General features: G+C 37.3%; 2 protein-coding genes across 10 annotated transcripts in view; one reads left to right on the top strand and one right to left on the bottom strand.

Annotated features, from left to right (window-relative positions):
- Window positions 1-16,738, top strand: part of LOC109428685 (17S U2 SnRNP complex component HTATSF1) — a 260,344-nt gene extending 243,606 nt beyond the window's left edge. Inside the window, exons 3-5 of the mRNA XM_062852264.1 lie at window positions 5,686-5,852; window positions 15,732-16,055; window positions 16,283-16,738. Of these exons, the coding sequence (XP_062708248.1) occupies window positions 5,686-5,852; window positions 15,732-16,055; window positions 16,283-16,652 (861 nt within the window). The 3' untranslated portion in view covers window positions 16,653-16,738. The remainder of the gene's footprint in view (window positions 1-5,685; window positions 5,853-15,731; window positions 16,056-16,282) is intronic.
- The window catches only part of LOC109401001 (uncharacterized), a 403,227-nt gene that overhangs the window by 183,039 nt on the left and 199,587 nt on the right, over window positions 1-20,601 (bottom strand). The window lies entirely within an intron of this gene.

Below are 20,601 nucleotides of genomic sequence, written 5' to 3'. Positions count from 1 at the left end.
TTTTCATATCATTTAATTTTATTTTCAAAATACTAATGGGTTTTCCAACAGACGTACTCAATCCTAGAAACAAGCATTTTCCCTGGCATTGTCAATTGAATTGCCAATCTCGAGTCACCAGCAGTTGTCGTGTGGGAACTGAAGATCCAACGGAATGACCAAACCGTAGAACAAATGTAATTCTGGACAGATCCTAGCATGTTTCCGGTTATTCCGAAGGACTTCTGCATTTCATTTTGTCAGTGAAGCATCCGTAGAATCTGAGTTCCACTGGATCTACTGAGGAGCGGGTTGAAGAGTAACGATTTGGAACGGATTTGCTTGTCCACTCCATGTTTTTTTTTTGCAAATCAAATTTGAAATTGCGCATTTCCCACCTCGCTGGACTGGTTCCTCTGTTCGATACGTGATTTCATATATATATTTATACTATAACTACGAAAACTGTACAGTAGGGTAGGAAATGCGTGATACTTTTCTATATTAAGATCAACAATCATTTCTTTTATTAGATAATAAACACAATTAATAATAATTTAATTTCCAAGCACTTTATTACCAATATGAACTTTATGTAGAATTCTAAATGCAAGCTTCAGATGTCGGGAATTCAGATTCTCAACAAGAAATTTCGCGTTTCTCTTTCAAATCAGAGTTCATAAAGCATTGACCGTTGAATTCGTATAGTCTGCAGGATAAAAAATGCAGGTAGAAATCCGCGAAAATTTCCTGTCTATTCATTCTACAATTGAAGACAGATTAAGTATTTAAAATTCAATCAAATTTACCTAAATTTGAAGAACCTTCGCTTCCGAAAATGTCAGACACAAACAATCAACAACAGGACGGCAATGATTGCTGCGATTGAAGATTGTCGTTTCAGTTCAGTGAATGAAATTTTATAGCATGCATATTTATGGAATTTGCATAAATATATTTAAAATTCGCTAATATTATTGGAGTGATCAACCCCGTGTTGCTACGTCATTCCGTTCTAAAGATATTGATGATTTTCTAGAAAAAATAGGCACTTTTCAAGTATTTTTCACTTGAGTTACAAAAATATGTTGATATGTTTTATAACAACATTTTTTCTTTTGAATGCGAGCAAAAGACAATTTTTATATTTGCCCCAACCCATCATAAACCTTTTTTAAAAAACTATGATTTTTTAGGAAAAAAATGCCAGTAACTTTTGAACCAAAAGAGATAACGACCATCACAGCGCACGAAACGACACGTCTTCAAATGCTCTACAAGTGTTTCTTGGGTGACTTTGATGAAAATTCGAAACTGAAAAAGTTAACGCCAGAAAACCGGTTTTCTTGAACCACCCTAAGCTTATTCAGAAAAATACCTCTAGATCGGTCAATTTTAAAGCTACATAAAAGATCTACAACTATCCCGAAGAATGTATATAGTTATTCTTGCAAATAAAAAGTTCGGTTCCCAATTTCTTTGAAAATATGAACCACCCTAATTTTCATGTATATTGAAAAGAGGACCTTATTCTTAGGGACAACTTTGTAGAAGACCATATTTGCCTAAAAACTCATTTGAAGGCGTTGAATGCATCTTTCCTTGTAAATCTGGTTCGTGGACCACTGTGCAGTGGTAGACATTCGTTTAACCGAGGCATATTTTTTCTATTTTTTCGCAACTGTAATATTTTTTTGTTTTTTTTTTTAACTTATTGAAGGATCTTCTGAGTAATTTGCATTAGTCACTGGAATGAAACGATATATTTTTTATTTTTTGGTCGTAAAATACAAGAATAAATGAAAATTGGCCAATCATTTTGTATGGTGACCTGCATTATAGATTGACATGTTAATCATGAATTTGATCGTTTTCGGAAGTGTTGCCATTTATTATTTTGCGTGCATCTTATATAAATATGTTATAATATTTATATAAATGTTTCCAAATTGAGATTTGTTGTAGTTATTTTCATCGGAAGTGTTTTACATCATTCTAATAAAAGTATCATGACGAGTGCAGGTTGAAAATCTACGAAAATCAAAAATTATAGCAGAAAAATTGTCGCAAACCATAATAAAAAAAATCACGTACTTAAGTATTGTTTTGATGAAATATGATAGTATCACTTGCATAAATCACAGCACTTACTGCTATTACGTCTTCTAATAGCTCTCAATATAAAATAACATTCATTGGACGTCTCACATGTTGAGAAATGGCACCCAAAGTATTCAAACTTCTAGCATAGTCATAGTTTGACTTTTTTTTTTCAAATAAATCATGTAAAAAATGAATGTGGATCAAAACTAAGACTATAATATATTTTTTCAGATTTAATGAAATAAGCCAACTTTTTGACCATGTCATGCTTTTTTGTATGAACATTTGCTTCAAAACAAAGAGGGTACAAAAATTCTGGCTTGCAGTTCTTTCGCTTCTTCTAATTCATTTATAAATGCTGGTATTATACAGTTATATTTCAGAGGCATTAGGATACGTCTTCATTTCTACACAGAACTATTTATTTTAGCTTTTTTTTATTCTTAATCACTTAACCAAATTTACAGCTCTATCGTCCACTGGGGCACTACGTGAGCAATTTCAATTGACAGCTGCACTTACATTTTTTTGTACAGCGCCTAGATTCTATTCTACTTTATCGAACTGGTTGCCTTTCTGCTGCTTTCACTTTTTCTACTTTATACCCAGTAGAATAATGAGCACAAGGATGATGATGGATGGCCGTTGTTCCTTTCCAGTCCGATTGGGGGTCCATTACGAGTAGCAGTTCGCCTATGTCCAGGTATCCGGGTCCGTTTGAGCCATGGGGCTCAGAAGAGGGTCAGTGTCAGTTGCTCTCGGGGGAAAAGCAACTGACGAAAAATTGCAAGTGCCGGGGCTGGGAATCAAACCCATGACCATTCGCATATGAAGCGAACGTGTGACCAACTACGCCACGGGCCCCGGCATTTTAGCTTTTATCAATCCCATTTTGATGTTCAATCAACCGAAAACCTATATTCTTAATTTTCTCACGATATTTTATGCAATAATTTGAACATTTCCAACAATAATTATTTGCCATATCTTAAACAAAAAACTAATCTAGGTTACATTTGAGTGTTTACAGAAAGCGATTTCCTTAAATAAATTTATTGATCATTGTTTCTTCTTATCGAGAAAAACTTTTGTAATATTTCTTCGAATTTCACAAATAATCAAACTTTAAAAGTCAATTATCTTGCTAACACGTCATAAACTAAATGCCTTGGGGTATATCGTCAAAATATACTCACGAAATTACAAACTTTCTATTGAAAACACATTTTTCATTTACGTCGGCTAAACGAATGTCTAGGCAAAAAATGACATGACGGGTTTTTACCCTCGTTTATGTTTCAGTGTATATGTAAGTGTGATGATCATCTTTTCATAAAACAATATTAGATATACTATCACTGCGATGATATCATAAAATCTTTTGTTTGAGTTTGCTGACACTTTTTTGAAAATTTTTGGGCGTCGGCTAAACGAACGTCTTTCACTGTACCTTTTTCTAGAATCTTCATAAATTCGTGTAGATCCAGATCTTTTTCAAATTACTTCAAATTAGGACCCCTGATACACAATTATTTTACTGTAAAAATTTGAGAATATTTGTTGCAGTTTTCAAAAAGTTACAGCTTCCTGAACATTTTTTGAAAAGTGGAAATTTTGCCTGTCCCGATCATTTTGTCTATCCCCTGTACATGAATACGTAATATACTTTCGCAATGGCTGCGTATTTTTCTACGTATTCAGAATTAGCATTAAAAAGGTCCCAAATAGATATTGTATGTACGCTGTGTTCCTCTTTCATTTAAAACATTTTAAAGCAGCCCACCTCAATGCCGACTTCACTGGGCCAATGTGTCACGTGCCAAATTCAAGAGGCACAAAACACGACAATAAGGCAAACCGCTTAACCAATATTTAACTTGTGCTTAAGTACTCCCTTCGGCTTCCTCTGTCCTTCATCCATCACATCACTCTCATCCGTTGCCACACTTATGTCATCACCCAGTCACTCTCTGCGCCAGCACTTCTCGTCGTGAAAAGAGGCGTTTTTTATTCATAAACAAATTTGAAGGGAGTCCCAAAAAATGCGGGTCTTTCGAAATGCATCCTTCCGTGTCGAAAACCTTCCGATTTTGGGCACCAACCTATGCGTAGCCTACACGGAGGAAGCGTCCGAAGCGTGGCTAATTGACGGGTAAACAATTGCAGCACGCTTCTTTACAACTCGGCTGCAATGGACCGCTTGGACCACCATCAACCAAATTGACTTGGCCGCAGCTCGTCAAAATATTCCACGCAATTAACTCCTTATCGCCGACCGCCCTCCAGCAGCCGGCCCGATTGGGGAAACATAACAAATTGATAATTAGAATGTTTGATTTTTTCTGTTTTTCAAATTATATAAGAATCATGTAATAGAATAAATCAAACAAATATTTTGTTTACTAGATGCAGATCTTTGAATATGTAATTCTCATATTAAAAAAAAAAAAAAAACAAAATAATCTTGAAATGAATTCGAATCGACATACAGGGGATACTCAAAATAACTGGGACAGGTAAAATTTTCACTTTACAAAAAATGTTCAACTCACTGCAACTTTTCGAAAAGGGCATCAAATATTCTCAAATTTTTACTGTAAGTTCATCAACTAGTTGTGTATCAGTGGTTCAAATTTGGAAAAGATCGGGCCATTCTACACTAAGTTATAAAGATTCTAGAAAAAGATATAACTATCCGATAGCCAACTTTGAACTGTTATATCTCCGGATTCAATCAACCGAATGCAATGAAATTTTGATAATTTATGACTAATATAATGAACTTTGAAAAACAGTTTACTCAATTTGAAATTGTCAATAAGAAAAAAAGTTATGGCGGTTTCATTTATTCTATGTTTTTTTAGTAAATTTATCTATTTTTCATACGCATCTCATTACTTTTTCACTTTAATGCCGGTCATTTGGTTGCTTTGCTTCGAAACATAAGTATATTCAAGTCTATTAGAGGGAATTTAATTATATAAGTCATAAATGATCAAAATTTCATGGCATTCGGTTCATTGAATGCGGAGATATAACAGCTCAAAGTTGGCTATCGGATAATTATACCTTTTTCTAGAATCTTTATAACTTAGTGTAGAATGGCCCGATCTTTTCCAAATCTGAACCACTGATACACAACTAGTTGATGAACTTACAGTAAAAATTTGAGAATATTTGAAGCCCTTTTCGAAAAGTTACAGCGAGTTGAACAGTTTTTGAAAAGTGAAAATTTTACCTGTCCCAATTATTTTGAGTATCTCCTGTAGTTTCGGTGTTCATTTTATTAATACTGTCGGTTGTCAGTTCAGACATTGTGAAAGACGATATTAGGTTTTTTTTTGTAAATGTTGTGAGTCTGGTCTAAACTGGTGTTTCCCTATATTTATGTTATGTCTTCCTCCTCGGGTCCGAACGGGTTTTCGTAATCGTGTGGGGCCGGGTTCCACCAGATCACCTCATGATGATATGATGCTGATGATGACGAAACCTGGCAATACCTCCCAGTCAGTTGAAATTTTTCGTACCTATCGGATTGCCGCCGCAGTACTAATTATCACTTTTATTTTCTCTTTGCTTACTTTTTCCCTCTTCCTCTTCCAGATTGAGTCGGTTGAATTGGCGCTCAACATTTTGGACAATTATGACATCCGTGGGCACAAGATCCGCGTTCAGCAGGCCGAGTTCCAGCTCAAGGGCGAGTACAACCCGGCGCTGAAGCCGAAAGTCAGGAAGAGGGAAAAGGAGAAGATCCGCAAGATGCAGGAAGCGTAAGTGGTTGATGCATTATTAAATTCTTTTAAATTGTTGGGGATATATGCTGATACTCTTAATTTTCCACGTGCAGGTTGATTATTCAAAGTCATGAAGTACGCGTATACATACGTTTTGGAAACCACATTAAAAAGACAATTTACAGAACAAAGTAAAACCTGTAGTAACAAATATCCAATGACTGTAGTTTTACTATACCTTTGGTGAAGAGATTACCTAAAACGAGAAGAAAACAAATATACATTAACCCTCTAATACCCAAATTTTTGATTTTGATCTAAATATCATTTTTCGTCATCTAAAATCGAATCAAACATGTTTTGGAAGATGATTCTTTTTAATTCTCGATTTGGTCAATTTCAGTTTTTGATTTTTCTAATTTTTATTTTTGAACATCCCCACACTTTTATATTTTTCCTGGAAGCCAATTTGGGGAACGGATTTTTTGAGATGATAACATTTTGAGATTTCATAATTATTGTTGAAATATTATTTTTTTAATTTTTTTTTCACATAAAATTTTATTTTCCGTGTAATTTTAAGGAAAATAATTTAAGAGTGTATTCCATTCCCTTAAACTATTAAACAAGGATAGAATGATTTGGGAAAAAATTAAAATATGTCAATTGTAGCGATTTAATACAAAATAAACAAAGACTTCTAAAAGGTGACTAAAACATCAATTTTTCAATGATTTTTTAAAAATGTTAATACGTTTCAAAATACACCAAAAACTATTTTGAGATATACAGAACAGCTCTAAATACACTAGTTAACAAAATAAAACGAAAGTCGTGAACTTCTATCAACGACCAAAATTTTTGAAGTACAATTTAGTGCTGATTTCGAATCCGCGCTTCAAAAAATTTAAAGTAGAGCAGTTTTTGAGTTTTAGCTTAATATCGAGTTTTACAATTTTTAAAAATATGGAATTTACTAAAATTCAAATATCTTGCGTTTTGTTCAACCAAATTCAAATCTTTTTTTATAAATTTAAAGCTGAATACAATACCATTCGATCATCTGAATGCAGGTTTTGCGTCAGATTGATGAAATTCAAGATATTGGCGAGTTTTTGGGACGATCTCCTTAAATTTTAGCAAAATTTCCAAAAATATATGAAGAAATGTATTTTTTTCAATGAGAAAAAACCAATCTAAAAATTCTTTCTCACCGTTTATTTGACATATCATATGTAGGCGAGTTACAGTAAAAAATTCAGCTGAATCGGAGCATTGATTACGGAGAATGAGATGTGTGAAGTGAGCGACTTTACTTAAAAATAGAACAAAAATCGATTTCAAATCATCAACCTTGTATGGAAAGTCGAAAAAATTTCCGCTCTACTGTAATTTTTTTCCTTCGCGTTTTCGAATTCAGGGCATGATTCTACGCCAAAAATGATCATCAGCTTACCGAGTTCAAAAATGCTGTAAACTAGTGATATCAGTCAAAAATATAAAAAGTTTGATTTTCCACGAAACAAAAATTACAAAAATGCTCAAACTATACCCCGTCTAAAGGCGGGATTGGGTATTAGAGGGTTAAACAACTAATCATTAGAAGGACATGTTTATATGTTTTATGGAGAAGAATAAAAAAAACTTTAGCGACACGAATATTTTTTGCGGAAATCTGTCGAACAGTTTTCCAAAACTTGTAACAGTTCAACCAGATCTGTCATTTTTTTCTCATCATCGGAAATACTTTGCTGAATTTCAGAATATTACTACAGAATAAATCTACTCCCTCAATAGATTCCTCCATATTCCTTCTGGAAATTACTTCTCCAGGAATTCCTTCAGAAGATACTTTAGGGATTCCTACAATAGTTTAGTCCGAAGGTCCTCCAAAAAATAATTGTTAGAAATTAATCCAAAAATTCGATTTAGGGCTCACTCAAAGTGCAAATTTTCGGTAATACCAATCCTTGTGGTCAATTATGAATTTCAAATAACTCATCGTACATATGTACAGATGGGTACATTATTGGTTAAATTGGGAAAAAATCCACAGCTCAGGTGAGATTTGAACTGGTCGTGAGTTCAAATCTCACCTGAGCTGTGGATTTTTTCCCAATTTAACCAATAATTTACCCATCTATACATATGTACGATGAGTTATTTGAAATTCGATTTAGGGGATTTTCTGCAACTCTGGAAGAATTTCCACAAGAAACTCTTAGAGGATTCATAAACCGCAGGACGAGCTTCAGAACAGAAAAAAAACTTCTAGGAAAGTCCTCAAAAGAACTTCTGCAGGATTCAGACAAGGAACTCCTGGGAATTGCAGAAAAGAACTTTGAGAATATTTTCAGATGATGATGATGATAAGGTCTACCATTCATTGTAGCGCGGTGACAGTCACTTGCTTTTCTAAAACCAAGATCATACAATTATGGGGAACTTACCGTAAAATGGGGTGTCAAGAACCTATGGGGTGTTAAGGCATCCATCTTCACACACTTCTTTGAAAAATCGCCAAACCGTATAAAAATTGATTTACTAATTCCAAATTCGCTTCAAATGTGTGTTGGAAATAAAGGCATACTATAAGGATTACCACTCATGAAAAAACGATTTTAACTGGACACTAGACATTAGTATGGAACAAACATCAAATTCCCGCTCCAGTCGACTTTTTCGATTCCATTTAGGTCCCATATGAACTGTGCAAAATTTCAGCGCAATCGGTGAAACTATAATTTAGAGCAAGCGGTTCAATGTTTTCATAGGATTTACTATGGGAAAAGTTGCACTTTCAGATAAAAAATCCCAGAAGTCGCCCCTTGTTTCCTTAATTCAAATCGATCAACGCTCTTTGTAGAAAAATCATTTATGAAACTTTCCTTCGAAGACCGCAAAGCGATTGGATGCTTGTGGAAAAAGTTATTGATTTATTACCGATTAGTGATCTAACGAACGGCTTTTTGTTTTGTTGTGTCAGGCACTGCGAGCCAGCCGTAAAAAAGACTAGCACCGGAAAATCAACAAGAGAAGAATGCGAACCGATACCAATGGCGACGAAAAGGGACTTGCGATTGGAAGCTCGGTACGTGGAACTGCAGATCTCTCAGCTTTATCGGGAGCACCCGCATACTCGTCGATATACTGAAGGACCGCGGGTTCGGAATCGTGGCGCTGCAGGAGGTGTGCTGGACAGGATCCATGGTGCGAACGTTTAGAGGTAATCATACCATCTACCAGAGTTGCGGCAACACACGTGAGCTGGGAACAGCTTTTATAGTGATGGGCGATATTCAGAGGCGCGTGATCGGTTGGTGGCCGATCGACGAAAGAATGTGCAGGTTGAGGATCAAGGGCCGATTCTTCAACATCAGCATAATAAACGTGCACAGCCCTCACTCCGGAAGCAATGATGATGACAAAGACGTATTTTACGCGCAGTTTGAACGCGAGTACGGCCGCTGCCCAAACCATGACGTCAAGATCATCATAGGAGACCTAAACGCTCAGGTAGGCCAGGAGGATGAATTCAGACCGACGATTGGAAAGTTCAGCGCCCACCAGCTGGCGAACGGAAATGGCCTACGCCTCATCGACTTCGTCGCCTCCAAGAACATAGCCATTCGTAGCACCTTCTTCCAGCACAGCACAACAAACGGAATCGCTCAAAACTCTACGTTATTAACAATGCACAGTATCGGCGGCCGCCCCGGTACGATCTAGAGCGACTGAAGGAATCGGATGTCGCCACCGCATACGCGCAGAATCTCGAGGCAGCGTTGCTGGACGAGGGTGTGCTCTATGTGGCCCCTCTACAGGACTGCTGGAGTACAGTCAAAGCAGTCATCAACAACGCAGCCGAGAGCACTATCGAGTGCGTAGAACGGAGTCGACGAAACGATTGGTTCGAGGAGGAGTGCAGAGCGGTTCTGGAGGAGAAGGACGCAGCACGGGTGGTAATGCTGCAGCATGGAACCCGACAGAATGTGGAGTGATACAGACAGAAGCAGCAGACCCGTCTCCTCCGGGAGAAAAAGCGCCGCCTGGAAGAAGCGGAGTGTGAGGAAATGGAACTGCTGTGTCGTTCACAAGAAACACGTAAGTTCTACCAGAAGCTCAACGCATCCCGCAAATGCTACGTGCCGCAAGCCGAATTCTGCAAGGATAAGGATGGGAGCCTCCTGACGGACAAACGTGAGGTGATCGAAAGGTGGAAGCAGCACTTCGACGAGCACCTGAATGGCGAAGAGAAAGGAAATGGCTATGTTGGTGCAGCAGAGGACGGGAACGAACCAACTCCCACGCTGAGGGAAGTTAACCCTCTAATACCCAACCCCGTCTTTAGACGGGGTATAGTTTGAGCATTTTTGTAATTTTTTATTCGTGTAAAATCAAAATTTTTATATTTTTGGCAGATATTTAGGACTGTTTTGTATATCTCAAAATGGTTTTTGGTGTATTTTAAAGCGTATTTACATCTTATAAAAATCATTGAAAAAATGATGTTTTAGTCACCTTCTAGAAGCCATGGTTTATTTTGTATTGAATCGCTACAAATAACAAATTTTTAATTTTTCCCAAATCAGTCTATCCTAGTTTTATAGTTTTGGGGAATCGAATACACTCTAAAATCATTTTCCTTAAAATTACACGGAAAATGAAATGTTCTATGAAAATAAATTAAAATAAACATAATTTAACAATAACCATGAAATCTCAAAATGTTTTCATCTCAAAAAATCCGTACCCCAAATAGGCTTCCAGGAAAAATATAAAACTGTGGGGATGTTCAAAAATAAAAATTAGAAAAATCAAAAACTGAAATTCACGAAATCGAGAATTAAAAAGAAATATCTTCCAAAACATGTTTAAATCGATTTTAGATGACGAAAAATGATATTTAGATCAAAATCAAAAATTTGGGTATTAGAGGGTTAAGGATGCCATCCACCAGCTCAAAAACAACAAAGCGGCTGGTAAGGACGGTATCGCAGCAGAACTCATCAAGATGGGCCCGGAAAAGTTGGCCACCTGTCTGCACCAGTTAGTAATCAAGATCTGGGAAACCGAACAGCTACCGGAGGAGTGGAAGGAAGGGATAATCTGTCCCATCCACAAGAAAGGCGACAAGTTAATGTGTGAGAACTTTCGAGCGATCACCATTTTAAATGCCGCCTATAAAGTGCTATCCCAGATCATCTAATTCTAAACCGTATGCTTCATTGAATCAGTATTATGTGGCCCTTCAATATATACATTCATTTTGAAAATATGAATAACAGATGTGAAATAAAATTATATTTTCCAAATTTGTATTTTGTATGAGAACTTATTGGACACGGTGTAAATGAGTTCGTGGGAAGTTATCAAGCCGGCTTCATCGACGGTCGGTCGACAACGGACCAGATCTTCACTGTACGGCAAATCCTCCAGAAATGCCGCGAATACCAGGTCCCAACGCATCACCTGTTCATCGACTTCAAGGCGGCATACGACAGTATCGACCGCACAGAGCTATGGAAAATCATGGACGAGAACAACTTTCCCGGGAAGCTGACCAGACTGATAAGGGCCTGTCCATAAACTACGTAGACTCGAAGGGGGGGACGGGGGGTCTGGCCAAAGTCTACGGTCCTTACAAATTTCGAAAATTTTGTATGGAAGAACGATGGACGGTGTGCAGAACAGCGTAAGGATTTCGGGTGAACTATCCAGTTCATTCGAATCTCGACGGGGACTACGACAAGGTAATGGATTTTCCTGCCTACTATTCAACATCGCCCTGGAAGGTGTTATGCGACGAGCCGGGCTCAACAGCCGGTTTTTGCGGATGACATGGATATTATTGCTAGAACATTTGGAACGGTGGCAGAACTGTACACCCGCCTGAAACGTGAAGCAGCAATGGTCAGACTGGTGGTGAATGCAGCTATGACAAAGTACATGTTGGTAGGTGGGACTGAGCGAGACAGGACAAACCTTGGCAGCGATGTTATGATAGACGGGTATATTTTCGAGGTGGTAGAAGAATTCGTCTACCTCGGTTCCTTGCTAACGGCTGACAATAATGTGAGCCGCGAAATGCGAAGGCGCATCCACGGTGCCCCCACAGACCGTTATTATAAAATAAAAATGTCCATCAAAACTAAGTTTAGGGGTCGAATCCTGGTGCTATTCTGCACCTCTGGGCAAATTTTTAAAATAATCCCTAGGAGGAATCTCGAGAAATCTCGATTTGATGTTTTATACTAAGAAATTTCAAAGAAATCCATGTTCAGATTCAACAATATCGCTTAAATACCTACAAAAAAAAACTCCCCAAAGTATTCAAAGTTGTTTCAAACCAGTATATATTTACCAACGCAACTTTTATTATACATATTTACTACTCACCCAACTCAATTAACTGACGAAACTGACATAAGTATGTTTTTCCAAGCCATGCATCGGTTTTAACGTAAGCATTAAAAAGCGATTTTTCCCTATTGTTTTATGAACATCCCAGTGTTATACATTAAAATTTTCCCTAATTCTACAACATGTTTACTATATTACGAGGAACCAACCCTCCGAAGACCACAAAGGGATCTAAGATATGTGGAAAAAGTTATTGACTGAAAACCGAATAGCATGGAAACGCTTTTTAACATGTAAGGAATAACAATAAATAAGGTACACCGGGGCAAGTTGAAACGGGTGGGGTAAGATGAAACGGCGGGTCAACATGATGTTATCTAATGATAGTAAACAGTTTGATTGCCATAACACATAGTTTCTGGTTCAAACAATCTTCTGGCGATGGATAAATTTCCAAATTATATTGAAATCTTTTTCAAAACTTCGCGTTTCATCTTGCCCCACACGTTTTAACTTGCCCCGGTGTACCTTAATCAAATCTCGTCATTTTATCGATCGGGTAAGGCTTCATAACTTTTTTCCATGAACTTCTGAGGTCTAATTCATCGTGAAGTTTGCTACAGAAATCATTCATGGAATTATTTTTAGGGACCAAGGGGTGACCCCAAGCGGTTTTCCATTGAAAAAGTAAATTTTCTCATAAAATCGTCTGAAAAATTAAGAATAACGGCAAAAAAATAGTTTTCCCGATCGACCTGATATTTTGTACAGTTGATATGGGACCAAAATGGAACTCAAAAAGTATACAAGAACTAGAGTTTTTGCATTTTTTTGTATTTTCGCATATAAACCGTGTCCCATGTTATTACATATACGTCGTAGTTTCCTGTTCTTCCAAAATTGGTGTACTATTAGATCTTTATTTAACCCTCTAATACTCTACCCCGCCTTTAGACGGGGTATAGTTTGAGCATTTTTGTAATTTTTGTATCGTGGAAAATCATTTTTTTTATATTTTTGGCTGATATTTAGGACTGTTTTGTATATCTCAAAATGGTTTTTGATATATTTTAAAGCGTATTTACATTTTTTTTAAATCATTGAAAAATCGATGTTTTAGTCACCTTCCAGAAGTTATTGTTTATTTTGTATTGAATCGCTACAATTAACATATTTAATTTTTTCCCAAATCATTCTTTCCTAGTTTTAAAGTTTAAGGGAATCGAATACACTTTAAAATTATTTTCCGTTAAATTATACGGAAAATAAAATTTTCTGTGAATAAAAATTAAAACAAAAATATTTCAATAATAATCATAAAATCTCAAAATGTTTTCATTTCAAAAAATCCGCACCCCAAATAAGCTTCCAGGAAAAATATAAAACTGTGGGGACGTTCAAAAATAAAAATTATAAAAATTAAAAACTGAAATTCACGAAATCGAGAGTTAAAAAGAATCTTCTTCCAAAACATGTTTAAATCGATTTTAAATGACAAAAAATGATATTTAGATCAAAATAAAAAATTTGGGTATTACAGGGTTAACACATATTTCTCAGTAATTTTCTAGTGTTCATGTGCAAGAATATGTAGCACTTTTCATTAAAAAAAAAGTTCAAAATTCTAGGCAAAGCAAATCAAAGTTAATCGTACACACCGTAGTTGCTACTCCGTGATTTACCAGAGTCGCACAGAGAACGAATGAAAGCAAGGCTTGGGGCTAGCTAACCATTCTCAATGTGCACAATTCGAGAGTTCAACATTTGAAAGTCAATAACGGCGCTGGTCACGTCCTTACGGTCATCGGATCGATTATGTGTCATACTCGCCCCATATAGGAGCGATACATTTACAGCAAGGAACAATACAATTACTAAACACTGAACGCCCCTTTTCAAATGCTAAGCAATATCGAAAAAAAGTATAAATTTGTTTTCGACTATTGTGACTGAAAACGTTATTCATTTTAAGAAAACTGTGTTCAAAGACCTACTCCAGTTTTTCTAACCCTAACGTTGGTAATCAAAAGCACACATGACAAGCAACGTTTTTTGCATCTTTTTTCTGATTTTTGTACACTGCCAAATGTTTGGTAAGTCAGTTTAATCAGTTAATTGATTTAGATGAGTAGTAAATATGTTTAATTGAAGTAACGTTATTAAATAAATACGGGTTTGAAACAACTTTGAACACTTTAGGGAAAGTTTGTGTAGGTATTTATGCGATATTGTCCAATCTGAACATGGATTTCTTTGAAATTTCTTAGTATAAAACATCAAATCGAGATTTCTCGAGATTCCTCCTTGGGATTATTTTAAAAATTTGCCCAGAGGTGCAGAATGGCACCAGGATTCGATCCCTGAACTTAGTTTTTATGGACATTTTTATTTTATAATAACGGTCTGTGGGGGCACCGTGGCATCATCAGTGGAAGTCGTGCCTACTACGGGCTCCAGAAGAAACTGCGGTCAAAAAAGATTCACCCCCGCATCAAATGTACCATGTACAAGACGCTAATAAGACCGGTGGTTCTCTACGGACACGAGACATGGACGATGCTCGAGGAGGACCTGCAAGCACTCGGAGTTTTCGAGCGACGCATGTTAAGGACGATCTTCGGCGGCGTGCAGGAGAACGGTGTGTGGTGGTATCACTTATAGGAAACTATGCTTCAATAGATAGGAAAATGTCAAAAATTAAATTAAAAAAATACAACGTAACTTGTGTATATTCTTATGAAAAGTTTCCAGTCTAGACCAACCAGGAATCGAACCCAGGCACTCTCAGCACAGTCTTACTGGAAAATGTCATCAATATTGGTGCTCGAGATCTACCTTTGAAATGCATTTGATGTTTATAAGGGTATTCATTTTTTCTTCGAGTGAGCTGTCATTTCATTGATTGAACTGCCATTTTGTCCATTGGCATAAAAACAATACAATTCTACTTCAATTAAAAGCGGGTCGCGAGCTGTTAAAGGTTGAGAACCCCTGATCTAGTATGATTATGCTTAATCTAGCATAACAAGTAGATCAATGACTTATAGTGATTATAATTAGCTGTCTGGTCAGGTAAATTGCTAACTTCATTAGAAGTATTTACCGTCCGGTCTCACGTGGTTAGAGCGTACTAACTCCACTTTGTTACTGACACCCTATCAAGAAAGAAGTTAGCAGAACAGCGAAATCACATACGGTGTGGCGCTGTGGGTACACTTAAGCCTGTTTTGTGTGGATGGTAGTTTAAATTCAAGAGCCCCGCTGAGAGAGGCAGATCTTTGCCGATAACCGGCGAGCCTCTCAAGTCACGTCTGAGTGTGGAGAGAAACAAATAAAAAGAAAATATTATTGCTATTAACTGGCCACTTAACATATTTTGAGCACCACGTTGATTATCCACTTTTTAACGACTCCTCAATAAGCTCCTCCGCCTTAACACCCAGCACCCCCGATCGTAATCGGTTTGGGCTGAATATCCCGACTCTAACTCCATTATGTACCACATTGTCTCACCCATCATACGTACGCTAACCATAATGTCTCTTCTTGCAGATTGTTCGACTGGCGCCCGGAAAAGATGCGCGGCGAACGGTCCAAGCATGAGCGGATCGTCATCATTAAGAATCTGTTCGAGCCGGAGCTATTCGAGCGGGAGGTCCATCTGTTGCTGGAGTACCAGGGCGACCTGCGGGAGGAGTGCAACAAGTGCGGAACCTGCCGCCGGGTTGTGCTGTTCGACCGCCATCCGGAGGGTGTGGCCCAGATCACGATGAGCGACCCGGAGGAAGCCGACCTGGTGGTCAAACTCATGAACGGGCGGTTCTTCGGCAAGCGCAAGCTGACGGCGGAGATCTGGGACGGGCGGACCAAGTTTAGGTAAGGTTTTGAACGCGAAGTCAAAATTGCACGTTGTAAGGGTGGGTCGCGTTTTTGGGTTAAAATTCAATGGTATCAATCCGGAACAAAATTATTTCGATCCCTTTTAGCATCCAGGTTGCTTGCATAAAAAACAGACATCTCTTTACTGTCGGAGCTTTGAATGATAAAAGCTAAATAAATCATTATGTAAACCAACGCTAATCTAATTATCCTTTCGCTTTCAGAGTTGCCGAAACCGAGGCGGACGTCAACAAGCGTCTGGGCAACTGGGAAAAGTATTTGGAGAAAGAGGAAGCAGCGGCATCCACCGAAGCACCCAAACAGCAGCAACCCACCGAGAACGCACCGGCCACGACGGCCACACCTGCCCCACCTGCGGAGGTGAAAAGCACCCCGGAGAAAGAGGAAAACGGCGACAAACCGCAAATTGCTGCGGCGGCGACGCCGGCCGATGACGATAACAATCCGGCCGGTGGTGACGGTAACGATGCGGAACCGCCGACGACAACCAAACCGCAGCCGCCTCCGGCCAGCGACGACCTCGAGGTAGATGACGATGACGACAACGATTCGTCTCAAGTGGAAACAAACTAAAAATCAACATAAATTACGAACAATTGCAAAAAGTTAAAGGTTTGTTCTAGAATAAAACGGTACTTGCATCGCAGCCCCGCACCGTATTGATCGTGTCGTCTAAGATAGAGCGCGAAAGAATTTCCATTAAACGCATTTAACGATCGTTTAAATTTATTCCAAGTCGAAACTGTGTCTCGGTCACCACCACAAGAGACAGCGCCATGCCTGCCTTTAGCATTGCTTGGCATTAGACACTACATCGCATTGCATAAAACGTCTGCGGCTACAATGATGGAAGAGCATATAGTTGATGGGAACAAGGAAAAGGTAAAATTTAAATAACCGTCGACGAAAGTCACATCAACCTGTGATGGACATGTTTATCCACTACCAAAAAAAGTCAAGCCCAGACAGTTAAGCCTGACGTTAACTACTTTATTATCTCCGTTTATTCCTGTTCCAGCTTCCGTTTTTTCTGCTATTTTTTTCTTCTGGGATCTTGTTTTATTTCAAGCTGAACTGAATTATGCTAGTGTAGGTAAGAAATCGTAGAAGATAGCAGGTTGTTGATCACTGACGAAATTTATGCGCCACCAACGAAGAACGCGAAAAGCCCTGAATCACAACAAATTGAATTGAAATATTGTCTTATGGACCAGCCGTCAGTTACGTTGCATTTCAGATGGGGAGGGGAAGTCTATGCATTTGATATCAACCATGTGTTTAGGCATGGGTGCACTGAGAAAACTGATCTTAAGAAGCCCATAAGTTTTTCTTATGAAATTTCGACATAAGAAAAAGTTTAGATTTCCATAAGAAATTATTATGATATCATTTCATAAGACATCTTATGAAAAATTTTTACACAATATCAAAAAATGTCGCAACCTGAATTCGAACCAGGAACGTCGAGATCGGAGAACGCGTGCTTTACTCATGCCCCCATCGACGCTTCGGAAGTTGGGGTGGTTGGAGTACAATAAGATGTTTTTTTTTCGGAATTAACGTTTCATAAGATATCTTATGATTTCCAAAAGAGCCTTCTTATGAGATCTAAAAAATGTCTTAAGAAATTTTTGCCTCAGTGTACTTCATTCATGGGAGAGACGAACCAGCCAAGGGCTGAAAGTCTCTCAAATAAAGATAAATCAAACAATCAATCATTCATGGGTAGAGTAAGGTGGGGCAAAAGTTCGACCTTAGTTGAAAATTCAACTTTTTTCAAGAAATCGAAGCAGATAAAAATAAATGAATACCGTATGGTAATTCTACTATCCATGAGCTAAAAGTTTGCTGAACAAAGTTACACCAAATGTCTTTTCAATTTTGAGTTACAACACTTTTTGTATGTGTGTGTCTAATTCGAACTCTTGCCCCACTACTGGGGCAAAAGTTCGAATCTAGTGTTTGTGGAATTTCACTAACCGTAGTTCACTATTTTGACACTTTGGTAATCTGAATACCTAAAACCAATTGATATTTGATGTGCGAACTGAAATACACTTTAAAGTACGATCTGGATTTTATCCAAATCAGGGTTAAATTTACTACACCAAAAATTAGTAGTTTTTCGCCAAATTCAAATGAAACAACATATTTTTTCAACTTTGATCGAATTTTCTCGCTAATTCCATCATTTTTAGAGATAATATGTACATTTTGCAGAGTTTTAGATTTTTACCTAAAGTTGCTACATGACTCGAACTCTTGCCCCACAATTCGAACTTTTGCCCCGCTATGTGTAAAATATGGTTTCCAAATCTTTTTTGCAAAAAGTTATACATGCTAAAGCATCTTCAAAATATACCTAGTTACGCCCCAAAATAAAATATCGAATTCGTTTTCATTACAATTCCATTTCATGCGTTGGAAGGACCATCCCATATTACAATTTTTTGATCAAAAACCAACATTTTGTCATAACTTTTCGAAATATTGATCAATTTTCATAATTTTTTGAGTGAAAGACTCTTTTTCAAAAAGGCTTCGAACAACCTTGACACCCGAAAGAAATAATTTGAATTGAGCTCAAAAACTTCAAAAGAAACTTTTGCCCCACTTTACTCTACCTGATTTGCAAAAGTTTGGAACCAATCAAACGCATGAGCAATGTGGAATGTTTGCAACGCGGAATTGATCAAAACTGTGGGTTCAGCAAAAGGTTCAAGTACATAAAAATACCGTTTTGTGGGGATTATTGTTGTATTCATACAAATTTCGAAATTAAATTGGTTGTATTACTAGAGTAAAAATGTTGCACAGAAATATCTGGAAATGCTCAATATGTAGATTATGAAATCGTCATGACCTTACGTATAATTGGGAAATTTGAGGGATATTCTTTTGTTTCGATGCATGAAATCAAATGACATAGAATGTACGTACATACATACAGGGGATGGCCAAAATGTTTGGGATAGGCAACTTTTTTTCTCTCACAAAAAAGTTCAACATGCTATAACTTTTCATAGAGTGCATCAAAAAATCGCAAATTTTGACTGTTTGTCAACCTATTATATGTGCATCTCTCTCTCTTCTTGGCGTAACGTCCTCATTGGGACAAAGCCTGCTGCTCAGCTTAGTGTTCTATGAGCGCTTTCACAGTTTTTAACTGAGAGCTTCCTCTGCCAATGACCATTTTGCATGCGTATATCGTGTGGCAGGCACGTAGATACTCGATGCCCAAGGAAGTCAAGGAAATTTCCTTTACGAAAAGATCCTGTAAAACACTATTTTTTAGACATCTCATTTTTGAGCTGTCATATCTCGGAAACCAGTAAACCGAATTGAATGAAATTTTGAACGTACACTAACAATGTACAAATGCTTCACAAAATATTAAAACATAAATACTTTTTGAACTTTGAAAAAAGTTATCATGGATTGACACTTTTTGGATTTTTCTGGAAAAAATGTATTTTTTTAAGTCAATGTCAATAAATTATAGTGTTGATGTCCAAAGATTTTCCACTTCTGTTTTCAAGTTATCTTTAATCAGATATAGTGGAGCCTATTTAGAATAAAGGAAGAACACATTTAGTAATTTTTGTGTGGTTTTGTAAATTTGACTTATTTTCCTCTATATGAGTAAAAATTTCAACCCGGTATAACTTAATTCGCCGTGAGAAAATGTTACATTTTATATCGTTGTATTAAGTATCAATATATTGTTGATAAACGTTAAAAAATTCATTCAATTCGGTTCACTGGTTTCCGAGATATGACAGCTCAAATGTGAGTTCTCTAAAAAATAGTGTTTTACCCGAACGGTTCTAACTTCACGAAAAAATATTCAATCGAGCCCAAATTTGCACATACAACAGGTTGATAAACAGTCAAAATTTGAGATTTTTTGATGCACTCTATGAAAAGTTACAGCATGTTGAACTTTTTTGTGGGAGAAAAAAAGTTGCCTATCCCAAACATTTTGGCAAACATTTTGCTGCCATTAACCGTGTGTAATGTGTACGTATTTCGCCTCCACTTAACCCATATCCACCCAGCGTCCTATAAATAGGACAGTCCTTTGGAAGTGAACATCTCCAGAAGATGTTCTCCACACCCATACCTTGCTCATAGTGGACAATATAGTAGAGTAAGGTGGGGCAAAAGTTCGACCCTAATTGAAAATTCAATATTTTTCAAAAAACCAAAGCAGACATAAATAAACGAATACCGTCTGGTGATTCTACCATCCATGAGCTAAAACTTTACTGAACAAACTTACGCCAAATGTCTTTTCTATTTCATGTATGTGTGTCTCTTATTCGAACTCTTGCCCCACCACTGAGGCAAAAGTTCGAATCTAGTGTTTGTGGAATTTCGGTAACCGTAGCACACTATTTTGACACTTTGATAATAGGAATACCTGAACCCAATTAATATTTGATGCTGGAACTGGAATACACTTTAAAGTTCGATCTGGATTTTACCCAAAACAGGGTTAAATTTACTACACCAAAAATTA

This window comes from Aedes albopictus, chromosome 2 (assembly GCF_035046485.1).
Source record: "Aedes albopictus strain Foshan chromosome 2, AalbF5, whole genome shotgun sequence".
Classification (NCBI taxonomy): domain Eukaryota; kingdom Metazoa; phylum Arthropoda; class Insecta; order Diptera; family Culicidae; genus Aedes; species Aedes albopictus.
Note: the sequence above shows the minus strand (reverse complement) of the source record. Positions and strands in the feature narration are given on the sequence as shown.